Source organism: Rhinolophus ferrumequinum, chromosome 17 (assembly GCF_004115265.2).
Source record: "Rhinolophus ferrumequinum isolate MPI-CBG mRhiFer1 chromosome 17, mRhiFer1_v1.p, whole genome shotgun sequence".
Taxonomy (NCBI): Eukaryota; Metazoa; Chordata; class Mammalia; order Chiroptera; family Rhinolophidae; genus Rhinolophus; species Rhinolophus ferrumequinum.
In genome coordinates this window covers 41195363-41209766 of record NC_046300.1, presented here as the reverse complement: position 1 = coordinate 41209766, position 14404 = coordinate 41195363, and the positions used below count along the sequence as shown (strand labels likewise).

At 43.7% G+C, this 14404-nt stretch overlaps 1 protein-coding gene across 3 annotated transcripts in view; it reads right to left on the bottom strand.

The window, feature by feature from the left end:
* Window positions 1-14404, bottom strand: part of NR2C2 (nuclear receptor subfamily 2 group C member 2) — an 83932-nt gene that overhangs the window by 4681 nt on the left and 64847 nt on the right. For 2 of the 3 annotated variants that reach the window (XM_033132121.1, XM_033132122.1), the window contains 5 exons: window positions 13756-13877; window positions 12823-12962; window positions 11340-11477; window positions 10269-10374; window positions 6765-7261 (listed from right to left, as the gene is read on the bottom strand). In XM_033132121.1, coding sequence (XP_032988012.1) covers window positions 7087-7261; window positions 10269-10374; window positions 11340-11477; window positions 12823-12962; window positions 13756-13877 — 681 coding nt within the window. In that variant the 3' untranslated portion in view covers window positions 6765-7086. Of the gene's footprint in view, window positions 1-6764; window positions 7262-10268; window positions 10375-11339; window positions 11478-12822; window positions 12963-13755; window positions 13878-14404 lie in introns of those variants that run through there. The other variant, XR_004425447.1, reaches the window with a different exon arrangement.

The window sequence follows — 14404 nt, the reverse complement described above, 5'->3', positions numbered from 1 at the left end:
AAGAGTTTGTTCCTTTTAGTCTGTTTCCACAGCTGGTGAGACAGAAAGCTTTATGGAACTATTACCTCCTCGTGGCCCACAGGACCCAGAAAGCTTGCTAGCCAGGACTGCTCCGGACCAAGCTAGTAGCCCCTGCAGAGGTAATAAACGTCCAGCGCCTGATGGGACAGAGCTGCTGTTAGGTTTGCATGTGCTAGTTCATAGACAGTAGATAACGATTCATGGAAACAAACACCACTGGGGCATTGTTCTCTCTTTAAACCTTTGTCTTTCATTTCCTACGTTAATCATGATAAAAGGTGGGTTTAAAATTTACAGAAGTAGGAGAAAATTAGAGAAGATCGCTATGAGGATTTTATGATTGATACACCATTTAATTGCATAAACAATGTTTGCCAGATGGTTTTCGACCATGTTCTGCTGAAGTGACCAATTATCACTTTGAGTGCTACCTGGCAGAGCTATTTAAAGCTATTTGGCTGCCAGTGGTTCTGTCAAGAATCTGACTTAGGACCTGAGAATCCTCACCTGTAAAATGAGGTCAGATGACATCTTAATCTTTAAGAATACATTTTTGTACCCTGGATAACATATCTTTGCAGGATGAGCCTGCTGGTTTGAAGCCTGGCGCTGTGTGTAGCTGTGATGGCAGCCTGTGAGTTCCAGGAGAAACCTAAGTCCAGGGAGCCGTCAAAGGGACAGGGCTGTGTCACTTCTGGCCAAGGTTAAGTGAGGTGAGAGCTCTAGGGTTCTGACTACCAGGGTGTTTCCTCACTACCTACTTGGGGGTCAGGCATTATTGTTATTACTATTATGAGGAGAAATGATGAGCAGGATGCACATTTAGTCTTTAATTCACTTTTAATAGTATAAACCTCATTTAGGTAGTAGTATTAAGCCACAACAATAATGCCACATTGAAACAGCATTTAATAAAATGCATAAAGCTAATCCATGCACTGCAATACTCTATATACAAACACAACAATGCAAATTCTTCTTCAAGACTGAAGACATTGATTAGATATAAAATTCAGTTTAAAAAGAACATGCTATTTTTAAATGCCATCACATAGACAAAGCTGATTTCAAGCTACAGCTTTCAACAGGTTTTAAACCTGGAATTAAAATGTAATGGCATAAGCAATATTTTCTATATTGGGAAGGGCAGAGTTTACAGAAACGGTCCCAAGAAAATCTAACACCCCAATTTTCCTTTAACAGACATCTTTTAAAAGGGCTGGTAATGCAGCTACATTTTAACAGAGAGCTCCAAACTACAGGTAAAAACTATGGTTTGTACTATGAAAAATGTGCAGCTTTTCAGTTATAAAACTAGTTGAACACTGGTTTACAAGATAATTGGGAGAACGGGGACTGTAGAAAAATATTCCAGCACTTGAGTTGTATGTGGCAGCAGCATCTGAGTCCATGAATGCTCTGGTTGTTAAAATGACAATTGATTATACTTTCCTAAAGAAAAGCCATTTTTCATGTGCAGCCTACGACTTCCAAATGTTATCCAAATACTAAGCTTTGTCAGTCTGTCAATTGATAAATATTGCTGAGCATTTTCTTTCAGCATTTTCACAGCGTTTTTTCTGTTGTATGTATAAATACTGAGACACCAAAATTATTGGCTTAATTGAAAGTGTAGTTGGGCATTAAAAATAACTGCCATTCCCTATCCCAGATACATTTTTTTAAGCTCACAATTTTAATTAGTTTAAGATTGCTGTTAAGATAAATAGTCCCAAAGGAATATTTTTATTTTAAAGATTCATTTAGACTGTCAAGCTTCCACATAATTTTAACTGGAAAGCCACCTTCAATAGTGTGATTGTCACAATAGGCAAGGACATGGGAAAGGTGACAATCACTGATAGGAGGCCAGTGAAGCAGCAGGAACGTCTTTACATCACAGGTGGGGAAGGTGAAGGCTGAATGGCCCAGTCTCACAAAAGGCACTGAGTGCTATGGTCTCAATGAAGTGTTTTCAAACATTTCAATAGCTTATTAAAAAAAAAAAAAAAAAAAAAAAAAGCTACTTGTGGATTATATGAGTTTTGCAGTTATCCAGTGATTCCTTTCATCAGGCAGCTTCCAACCTTCCTCTGCCAGGCAGGCCCCCTGTGCTTACAGGTCCTCGAGCAACTACTGCTGGGCTGGGGCCCGGGCTCAAGTCTCAGTTTTAAGCCCCATTAAGGGGGAAATTCATCAGAATAGACCTGGACAAGGAAAATTTGGCATCTGTAGCTTTAAGGGCATATATATCCGTATTAAAATGCAGTTTTCATCTGAAATTTAAAAATCATAAATTACAGAAAAAAGTCCGTGGATTTCATTCACATGCTATAGTTAGAGAAGTAATTTAAGATTTGTAATTTATATGCCATAAATTAGCCATCAACATTCATGCTTATTTTTAAAAAATACTGGGTAGGTTGTTTTTTTTTTCTCATTTGGCGTTAGAGAGACGGGAATTTGTTTAGTCACAGGGGAGTGTCCACCCTCTGCCGAGTCCAGAGCAAGTAGGGACATTGCTACCACACTGGGAGCCAGGCCCCATGACACAGACCATTCTGAAACTGACCACGCGACAGCGAGTATCTGGGAAGGCCTACGGCCTGAGCTCCCAAGTTCCTTCCAGTTAGGCCATAAATAGGTGTGTGACAACCAGGTCCCCGCCAAGTTTTTGGACATTAGGGTATATTGTCTTCCAGCTTCTTAGCCCTTGTCTGAACCTAGAGAACACATAGCGACATCATCCTATCAGGACCTTTCCTGTCTGAACATTCCCTGGTACAGAGTGGAGAGTCTGACTTCATGGCCTTTCGCAGCCAGGCTCACCCAAAGGAAAATGGAGTTAAGAAAATCTCAGCAAATCTATCCTGCTGAGGGACCTTGGAACACCCATATCAGTTTACTTTAGCAACTCTATCATAGATTCTCTTTAAAACATAAGGAGGTTGGATATGTGGCTACATGTCTGTATACATAATTTACATCTATGTACACATACACACTATATACACTGTACATATAGAGAAGATATAAACACATGTACATTCATTCAGTCATCCAAGCCTATAAATCTGTACACACACAATGTGCTGAAGGGAGCTCAGGGCTGGACACGTAGGCGTGCACGCTGGTGGGAGGCACACGGGGCGATCCAGAGCACTGTGTACAGAGACCCAAACCCACTCGCCTTGATTACAAATTCACATCAAAGTTAAGACATTTTCAGAGCCACACAATCTAGGGAATGGAAGTGGGACAGAAGTATGAGGGCTTCTGTGCTGCTTGCTCAGATCTTTCCAGGATCTGCAAGGGCAGTTACCTACCAAGATAAAGGAGAATGTCAGAAGATGACACTTTTCATGACCTGGGCTCAGGGAAGAGTTGAAATGTCACCTGTAGCCCCTACTGCACGTAAGGCCATTTCCACTGGAAAGGCCACAAGCTTCTGGACTCTAACCAGGTCCTAGAACTTGGATCCACAGCCAAGGGCTGCTTGGCAGGCAGGCAGGCAGGGAGACTGCTCTGCTGGAGACTTCCCCCAAAGGATTAGGGTGTGGTTTTCCAAGAATAAAAGCACTAGATACAGCTAGACCTCTCTGACTCTTGGCTCCCTATGGTGGCTGTCCCGCAATAAGCCAAACAGCTGAGGAAGCTGTGGTGAGTATGTTGCCTCCGAATTAGGGAGCCTGGAGTAGACATGTCTATTGCTATCACCAGGACTGGTGGCAATTGCCTCAGAACAGAGTCCACATTTAATACTGACACAGACAAGCTAGGAAACAATCCCTCTTAAGGGCAATTACATAACACATCTTACAACAAGTGACTACACCTGAAATTAAATATAAAACCCCATACAAAAGAACCCCAACCATAACACGTGGCAGAGGTTAGACAATAAATAATGTAACCCCCCCCCCCAATAAACACACTTACAAATCTTAGAAGGGTGGTTAACGTACTTGCCTTAAAAATACTTTCCAGGAATAACTTGAAAAGTAGTATTTGCTTGAGTAATTTGGTCTTTTTCTAAGTCTCTTCCTGTCTTGTTTTATGATTATATGTAATGAACTCCACAAATTTCAACAAGACATAACTGTTCAATGTTACCTAAGATACCACTGTGAAAGAGCCCACGACATCAGGAAGCGACGGTGTATGTCTGTCCCCACCTCCCATAGCCAGTGTACGGCTCACTGAGGAAGGAGTGGCTAGGCCAGCAGAAGGGGACATCTGAATAGGCTACACGTAAAGAATCCTGCTCCTGGCTTATATCACTCAGAGATTTCGCGGGCAGCGGGCTAGTCTCATTTCACTAAAGCTAGAGGTTCTCAAACTACTGACAAGGTCTAAAAGCCTCATGCAAGTTGAGCCCTAATATCTGCTTGGGATTCCTTTAAATAATTCTTGACTTGGAGCTTACTTTTAACCAATTTGACGAGATGGAATAGAACTGCTGTCAAATACTTGAAATGATTTGGGGCAGCGATAATTCAGGTAGCGTGGACATGATCCTAAGGAACAGGCCACTTCAGAGTAAGGCCTAAAGGATCTGGGAGGGAAACTAATGAATGTTCAAAGCCCAACAGAGCCCACTGGAATCAGCCACCACTGGCAAAGGGCCTTTAGGAGCAGGACCAGGTTAGAACCAGCAACTTCCTAACGAAATCGACTTTTCTCCAGGGCTATCTTGCTGGAGTATGGCACTTCCCTATCCAATCATTCACTGTCCTCCTGCCTTCTCTTCCCAACATATGGAAGCAGTGGCTTCGTCAGGACTGCAGTCTAATTGTTGGCTAAGCTGCCCCAATATCTTAAGGCAACCCGAGTCTAAAAGCCTAAGAGAGACAGGACTTCCAGGACCTGACCTGGGGAGCTGGCTGGCGCAGACCTTTTTACCAGCACCCAGAACTCAGATCTGAAAGATGTGACACACATGTAATTCCAGGGAGCCACTCCATGATAAACAGACAGATTTACATTCAGAAATCAAAGAAGAGAAAAACAGGCAATTTGCTGTGTCAGATGTATGAACATGCCTCAAAATGCCCTCTGCTAAAATCCTTCACAAGCAGAAATGATACAGACCCACCCTAACTCCATTGTCTTGGCCAGTTTTTTGTCTTAATTTTGAGATTTAAATCACTTCAAAGTTGGAAAACCAAAAATTTCAGCTGGCAAAATTAAATCGTTTCCATCATTTTATAATAGGCACGCTCACTATTCTCCTAAATTTGCTTCCAAAACATGAACTATAAATGATGTAATTAAATCCAAACTGGAATTTAGAAGTTAGAGAGCCTGTCCCTACTTAATTCCCACTAATAACTTTCATAAAGTGCTTTAACACTTCCGAATACAGCATCCCATCCCGTTTTGCTGTAAGCCGGCTCGCCCAGCACCCACACACAGCTCTTGATCGAGGGCCTGAGCCAGATCAGGGACTACAGTGGGATCTTTTTGGATATCATCTGATCAAAAGGTGTAAGTAAGAGATACAAATTTAATCTTACATTTTCTTATTTTTGGGTGTACAAAAAGAAAATACAAAGTACCTGACCTGTCTTAGACACGCCACTTTTCCCAAACAGGAAATGCTTGCTGCTATTCACATCCATGGGAATTCATGGGTGCTCTTTTCTAGCATACAACTTCCTTATAACCACATTCTGTTCTTGTAAACGATGGCCACTACAGCTTATAAGATAACTTTGGGAATTAAGGGTTGTTTGTAAAGGAGCAGGCAGCCTGCTCCTGCTTCCATCATCTAAGATCCTCAGGGCTGTTCACTGGCACACCTGGGGGATCAAAGTGCGTGGTGTGCCAGCACCATTAAAAGACTTGCCAATGGAGATGCTGGGTCTGATGACATTCTGAAAAACCCTGATATTTAAGGTCAACAGAGACCCCTTCCATTCAGCTTCACCACCACCACCCTGGCCAGGCAGCAAGATCCTGCACACACCCCCACAGTTGTACTGAACTGCAGGAACAGGCCCTTGTCAAGGGGCATTTGGAATGGAAACGCGAGGAGGGAACACTCACATTCCGATGTGGCGACACCCCTCCATCTGAACACCGCACAGCTACCCCACGTGTATTCAGGAAGTACTGTCAAGGGTTCAAAATGCCCACCTTGCACCATTTGGTCAGAAGGCTCCATCTGCCGTAGTGGCGGAGGTGATTTGGGGGTGTTGTCAATTGCTGCAGGAATTGGCAGTTAATGTCTGACTGGCTGCAGTCCAACTCTGGGAACCAGTCATCAGAAGATGCCCCAGGTTTGGAGGAGCCTGCAGATGCCTGTTACAGATCAGGACCAGAGATGAGGGACCTGACAAGCATCAGCTCTGTGACTGAGGAAGCTTCTGGTTTGGATCACCACTGACTGTGCCAGTAGATTCCCGCTCACTGTATGGTACAGATAAGCCACGTTTTCATTTGCTCACAGGAATTTAGTTCAACACCACCAAAGTGTGCACACAATTAGGAATGATGCCTTCTTTTCTTAAACGTAAATGATTGTCTCCTGTACCCTATTGCATTTTCACAGAAATCATTAGCATTTCGGCAAAAGACATAAGCAGTTTTCCATTTGCCCTGCCCAGAGGCAAGATGTTGCTAACATTACGCATCGATAAGAAGTGCTTAAAAAGTGCTAATATTATTACCCTGGTAATTAGTAGCTATTAATTCCAAGGACATTTTTAATATATATACACACATAACTGTTCTCTTAGGTTCTTTTAGTTTTCTTTAATACTAGTCTCTGATATTATAAAACTTTGTTTTTTGCCCTTTGAGAATTTCTAAATATAAATTGAGTTAAAAGATTGTTCCAAAATCTGCTGCTTCATCAAAAGGCATTAAAACATTTCTTATGGCAGGAAAGGATCCTACTAGTCTTTTAGTTGCTATTGTCTGTGATTAACAGATAAGGAGAAACCAGGTAGGAAACAGCTAACACACTGGAAAGATTTGCACATACCAAAATACCACTACTTCCTTTGTCTCTGAGTGCTCCTGGGAGGATCCTTTTGCTCCTCAGCAGGTGTGTGGTGTGCACTATAGACTGGCCCCGGTGATCTGGCCATTGTATTCTGCTGTCTCCATCTTGAGGATGTAGGGGATTATGCTGTCTATTGAAACATTGCCAATGAGACCAGTAAAAAAAAGTTCTTCTGTTATGTTGGAGCTCATCAGCCTGAGTGCAGGCAGGCGGACGAGAATCCGGGCCAATCTGCAAGAGGGAGAGTCATTAGAGAAAGGAGGGTTCACGGCCCTTGAGATTTCACCGGCAACAGGCTCCCAGGGATCCTGTCTGCACTGCTCAGAATTTAACCAAACAGATCCATCCACTACCCACCTCTTGTTTTTCTGATTTCAGCAGTTCCTCTTACAGGAATTTATCATGAGAAAAAAGGCAAACAGGTAAGTGAAAAGATGTATGCACAAATATGTTCCCTTCATTGTTTGTAACTCCTATCTCCACCAAAAAGAGAAATTAGGAAATCTATAATAGAGGATAAGTTAAAAGAAATACTGTGTTCCCATATAACAGATCACTACATATCATAAAGAAAAAAGATCCATATATTAATTGATAAGGGAAGAAGTCCGTGACAGTTGAATAAAAACCAAAATGGAGGTTGTATAGTAGCAAGTCCCGCGCAGGTGCACGGTGTGTATTTACTTGTGTGCACACACATGTCCAGGGGATGTGCACCGGAAGGCTCACGGTTGGCCCCGGGATTAGGATTTGGGGTGATTGTACATATTAGCACTTCTTCTATAATGCCCTAATTTCCAGTGTTCATTTAGCATTATAATTTAAAATAAAACAGTAATTGCTTTTGTTTTGAAGAAACCCTGGGTGGGAGGGCACACCATGACCCTGTCCTGGAGGGCTGAGGGACACTCACTGTCTGCAGCACTGAGAGACGGGCCACTGCACAGCCAGTGCACGCAGCAGTGTGTGCAAGGACACGCACTGCAGTGCCAGCCCAATCTGGAAACAACCTACGTTCTCATCAGTAGGAAATGTTCAATTACAGCATCTCCTCAGCCATGGAAAATATGTGTCCTCATTGAATATTAAATGAAAAATAATACAAAATCTTACTTTGTATTTTATGATTCCAATTACACATACATAAACTATTTTTGGAAATACACAAAACGTTAACAGGTACCTAGACAGTGGTATTTACACAGTTAAAAATTTTTTTTGCTTTCCAGAATATTCTAATTTTTTTCCTACAGTGAACATTATTTTTTAAAAGGGAAAATGTATTCATATTATGCAAGCAGCATTCAGGCACCACCATCCATTCATGCAGCCATGTGCATCTTGCAGGGCACACAAAGGAGTAAGGGGACACCACCACGGACCTGGAGGGGTGCACCGGCTGCAGGGTGGCAGGAAGTCAGCAAGGGCAAATCAAGGAGGACTTCCTGGAGCGTGCACATCTCAGCTGGGCCTTAGAGGCTGGCTAAAATCAGCAGAGAGGCAAAGAACGGGGAGGAATGGGAGGGTATTTCAGGAGGAACAAACAGTATGAGAAAAAGCATATGGATGGGAAAGACTAAAAAAATGAATGTAAAAACAGGATGTAAACCATTCTAGGGCCATTTCTTTGGGAACTGTCTTTGATTTTCTGAATCCTATGAGAAAAGCCTCCCTTACCTCATTTTTGGTCCCAAAGCACCTGGCTTGTCCCCCTCTCCCCCCAGGGTTCTTGACTGGACAAGGAGTGACAGAGCATCTACTTGCAAACCAGAGAGCTGCTATTGTCAAGGTGATTCTAATGTGCCTTGGCTCGGGCAGCAGCGCCCAGAGGGGCATTTTCAGCCTCTTCTGGCTGTAGGCACTGTGAAGTAGGCCTGTGGCCTCCCCAGGGAACAGCTTGCCTGCATGCCTCGCTGGATATGAGTTTTGGGTGTGTGTACATTACTTGACAGTCCCATCTTATATGTCCTGAAGCTGAAGATATTCTAGATTCATGGTGAGGTCTTCAGTGATTCCAGTAGAAAATGGATCCTGCTTTGGCAAAAGCTGCCTGTGAGCTATGGAGGTATGCCTAAAGCAGAGGTAGGCTTTCTGCCAGCAGGGCCGGCTGCAGGGCCAGCCACAGGCCCTCCAATCACACCAGACAAATGGTCCTCCTCATGCCTGGGGCAGCTCTGTTCCACCGGGCACCTGGGGACTGAAGTCTGCACAGGAGACGCAGTTGGGAAAGGTGGGGTCATGCATCTTCCTGGTCAATTTTGCTGCAGAGTTTATTTGGAGGGGCAGGGTGGAGAGGGCAATATTAAGTAATTTGCTTGAAAGGGCCCCAGAAATTCATGTAGCCTCCAGTGGGTTGGAAGTGGTCACGGGGAAAGAGCTCTTCTGGAAACTCCTCAGCTGAAAAGCCTGCCAGGCATTCTGCCCTATTTCAGAACAACTTTCCTGTTCAAATCTGCATGAGAAAGGCTCATTTATAGATATATTTTTTTGGCTCCAACCATTACAAATAAATTAATTTTCACCCAAATAAAGGAACTTTAAAAAAATCAGTTTATCTGAGGGTAAAGTTACTATTTTATATGACCCACTCATTCCTTTATAGGGGTCAGATTTGGTTTCTGTCAATGAAAACTTTTTTATTAAGTACTCTAGCATTGCCTCCTGAGTGGATGTGGACCAGAAGAACAGAACTTCCAACTGTTCTGGACAAGGAGAGTCTCTATGACGACTCATGTCTCAAGCACAATTTAGTCCCATAGGAGGTCACACAGCATTGATTCCAACCCCCAAATCACAGAGGAGCAACCCAAGGTCTTGCTCAGTTACCCAGAAACTGGGATGGCCTGGTATTCCTGACCCTCACTGCCTAGCACTTTCCACACTCCATTACCACCTACTATTTGCAAAAATTAAAGTGTGACCAAATGGAGGCTCTACCAGGCTGCTACCGTGTTTCCCCGAAAATAAGACCTAGCCGGACCATCAGCTCTAATGCATCTTTTGGAGCAAAACTTAATATAAGACCCAGTCTTACATAAAACCTGGTCTTACAGTAAAATAAGACCGGGTCTTACATTAATTTTTGCTCCAAAAGACGCATTAGAGCTGATGGTCTGACTAGGTCTTATTTTTGGGGAAACGGTAGAAAGGGGAAGGCTAACATAATTTATATTTGAAACCACAGATCCAGCTGTACTCCTCCCTGCCCCGAGCAAGAGTGTGTGCTGGTGCGCCTCACCGGTAGGTGTCTTCTGAGTAGGTTTTCTGAACATAGTCCTGCAACTCCATCTGTGCCTTTTCTTGGAATTTTTCAATCTGGCTTGTGCTGGTCAAACCTGGATGATCTAAAAAAAAGAAAAGTGCCCCCAAATTGCCCTCTGTATTCGGAAAGCCTCCCTTATAGACTTCTTAGTACTTATTCTTAATCAAACTTATGACAAATTTCTCAAGTACAATAGGTTTAACTCTGAAGGCTGATCAGGTTTGGAGGTTACTGTTAGAACACTGGATGTCCCTCTGCTCGGCCTGCCCAGGAAGGGGCGGGGCTCCTACGTGGTCATGCCAGCCTCAGCAGCCCCACCTGCTGGTTCTGAACATTGGGCTTCCTACTACTCTAGAAAACATCGGTTTTAAAACATGAAGTTAGAAATTTACTTTCTAGATATTTAATCACATAGTTTCTCCTGTTTTTGGCTGGGGAGGAAGGGAAATGTTAAGCTGTGTCTAACCCCAGCTGTCGAGGACAACAGTCAGAACAAGTCACCCAAGTGACCTGCCAGGAGCCTCTAGGGGGAAGTGAGTGAGGCCAGCCCAGCCGTCTCTTACTTTCCACCAACTGTCCTGCTGCCTCTTCGTCATCTGCTGTGACCACACCTTTCACGTGCCCTGCAGCAACTGCTGCTACTGCCCTCCACAAAGACTATGGGTAAACTTGTGCAATTTCAATCTGTACTGGGTTATATATGCTAATGTAAAGAGCTAATGGCAAAGAGCAAAACAAATCAAAAACAAAAAGAACATAGGATGGTAGAACACTATTTTGTATGCTGTAGCCCTGTTTGGCCAATGGTTTAATTAAGATACAGATGAAATCTATTCATATATGGAATCATTTCTTTGGGCCTGGCAAGGCAAGAATTTACAAGAGCGTATGTATTTCTGCTAGCTAGCAAAGCACACCTCGTATGAGGACATTCAGTCACATACAGTCTGGCAGAGCTCTCTGTAACCACTGACGACAATCTGTCCATGTCCATAAACATCAGCAGACACAAGTGGGAAACTCATGCGTCACCACCGCATATCTTACCGGGGCTAAAGAGAACTATAGCTTTAAGGTATGCATACTCATAGCCGTCTATATCCAGCTTCGCCATACTGTTACAGAACTCCTGAAGCTTCCAGATGTGCTCCATGACTTGCTTTATCCGGTCACCAGAAAGTTTATCTAGAAATCAACATCAAAGATCCTCTGAGAAAGGCTGATAAGAACAATAACATGAGTTTCTTTGAGGGAGTAGGTTGAAAAAAGTCATTTCACATTGTAATGAAAAAACCAGTGGTCAAGAGCTTAATTTTCCAGTTAAAGGTGAAGTGACAAAAGGTACTCCAATTCCACTGTTATGTATTTTGCCTCAATAAGGAACCCCTGGACCAATGATTCTCCCTGGCCCCACCCCGGGCAGCACCTTTGGCCTGTAGGTGCAAATTGATAATTTCTTTTATTCTGCGCTCAAGACCCATATGTCCGGTCTCATCAATGAGTAGGTTTTCTAAGTCTCTTCAGACATTTAATATCTATTTGTCAACCTGAAATGTTGGCATTTTTTAGTTGTCAAAATAATTTTATGTTATCTGATTTAATCCTCATGACAATACTTTGCTAAGGGGTATCAGTATTACTATATTCAATTAAAAATAAAACTGAAGCTTATTTGTGAACAAATTAACTTAATTCAATAAAATGTTAGAGGGTTTTTTAAAAAATCACCTTTTTATAACTATTCCAGAGGAATAACTACAAAAACAAAGGTATAACTAAGTAATTCATAATGCTAGATATGAAATACCTGGAAAACCCTATTACAGGTGCAGTCGAATTCCAATTCGACTGCAAGTGTAGACCGTGTTTAATCTCGAACCCTGGGCATGCTCTGTCTAGACAGTGTCTTTAGTGTGCTGTGGACACCGAGCATGTGGAGAGTGCACTGGCTCTCGCCTAGTCCTCCCATGCTGGGATCTGACCACCAAATGTTAGATGCTTGCCACAGATCTTAGAGGAGAGTCCCCTTTTCGTTCACAAGGAGCTGTGTGAGGTAACTGTCCTGGACCAGGGGTCTGCATGACCCAGGCTGGTGTCCCAGCTCTTCTACTTGCTGTTTCATTTGGGGCAAGCCAGGGACCTCACCGGGACCTCAGTTTCCCCATATGTAACACTGAGATAATAGTCTCTATAGGGTTGTGAGGATCTGTGAAGTATTACTACACATGAAAGGGTAATCTGTTAAGGAAGATGAAAACGTTAAGTTGTGATTATTCTGAAAACATATTAAATGCCTGTGTATCAGGAAGTTGGCAACTTTTTTCAATTATATTTTTTTCCCCCTTTCATATTTATTATATAAAAAGAAGGCAACCAGATAGAAATTTATATGTTCTGACTGGTAAAGTTCTATTACTTAGAAGTAAACTTCCCTCGGCCTATGGATGCTATGAGACACTGAAGCTGGCCAATCTGCGATGGGCCAGCCTAGATGAAGACAAGACACACTCCCCGATACTCCCAGCCCTACCTTCCTGGATGCTGTTCTGCAGGTGGTTGACGATGGCTGCCAGGATAGTGGAGAGACTCATGACCTGAGCACACTGGGCCAGGCCGAGGGTGAAGAGCTCGTTCCAGCAGGCCCGCACCAGGCTGGTGTTACAGTCCTGCCTGGGGACACAGAGGTGAGGGTGGGTGTGGTGGATGTTGGCATTTCTCCAAGCCCCCGCATGCCCAAACAAGTAGATTCAGCAAGTGTGTATTAAAGACCTATGGTGCCCTGGGATCATTCTCAGGAACACCACTGCCTAAGAATCTCTTAACTAAGACCCGCTGAAGATAAACTGTCTAATCTCTTTTAAAAAATTCTTTAAACTTAAGTAACAAGACATTTTAAAAGGTAGGACTCAACTACCGTTTCCTATAGCCTTCTAAATCTGCAGCTGTGCTGGTGTGGCTCTGTCTTAAGAGGCTGCAGGGATCATAGGACTAACAGCTGAGTGTGAAGGGAGGAGACACACCCTACATCTGCCCTTGAGAAGAAAACTGAGGGCCTACAAATCCTGTGAGGGAGGAGCTGGACTGCAGCAGGGAGGAAGGGGCCAGCCAAGTCAGCTTTCAGCCCTGCCTTGGGTAATTTATACTCAGGATGGCATGGCTGGAGTGTTGCAAAACATAATGTCCTTATCTTAGACGCCTCCTGATGCAGCATGCCCCTACTTGTCTCCAGATTTCAGGCCAACTCTTGCCTCTATTTCACTCTGTCCCCTGTTCCTAGCTCTAAACCTTCTGCACATGGAGAAAGCTTGATAATGGTTTGAGGGACACTGTAGCACTGGCAACCATGGTCAGAGGAATATCAGGTCATAGGTACAAACTGGAAAGGCCCTCAGAGATCTTCTAGGCCATTCCTAGAGAGGAGAAGGCCCTTGCCTGATGCTATGCAGAGAAAAAAGCCACTTACCCAAGTGCCTGAAAAGCTGGGATTGACCTGGCCCAGTGCATGGAGAGGAAAAGCAGGCGGGATGCAGACTCACAGATGTAGTGCACGTTGAGGTACTCTGGCATGGGGCTGGGCATCGTCAGCTGGAGAAGAGAAGGAACACGGCACAGGAGGTGACGGCGGGTCAGGGGATGGCTTGGTTTGTTAATGTGAATCCCTGCTACGTTTCAACATCATGGCAGCCAGTGTCACGGTCTCTTATGCTGAGACTCCTGTGTGGACCCATCCTACGAAGTGTGTGTCCTCTGCACGGGGTGCTGGTACCGGCTCCCTGTGGCTTCTTGCCCAGCGAACTATAGGTTGATGACCCTTGGAATGTGGAATGATGGGATCTCCACCAGCTTACCCATATAAACACATAATTTTCAACTCTTGCCACAACTAAAATGTTATTTGTTATAAAGCAATTCTATTTTGAGTTGTAGGTTAAAGTCTAAATCAAATTGGGGACTAGGGGTCAAACTTCATGGACTACAAATATTTGGTAGGTAGTGGCTTCAAAGTATGAGTGAGCGAGAGCTGAGCAGAAGCCCAGATGGTAGGAAGATGCCATCCTGCCACCAGAATGGTGGGGCTGGGCTCCAGGAGCTCCATTGTCTAGAAGAAGCTC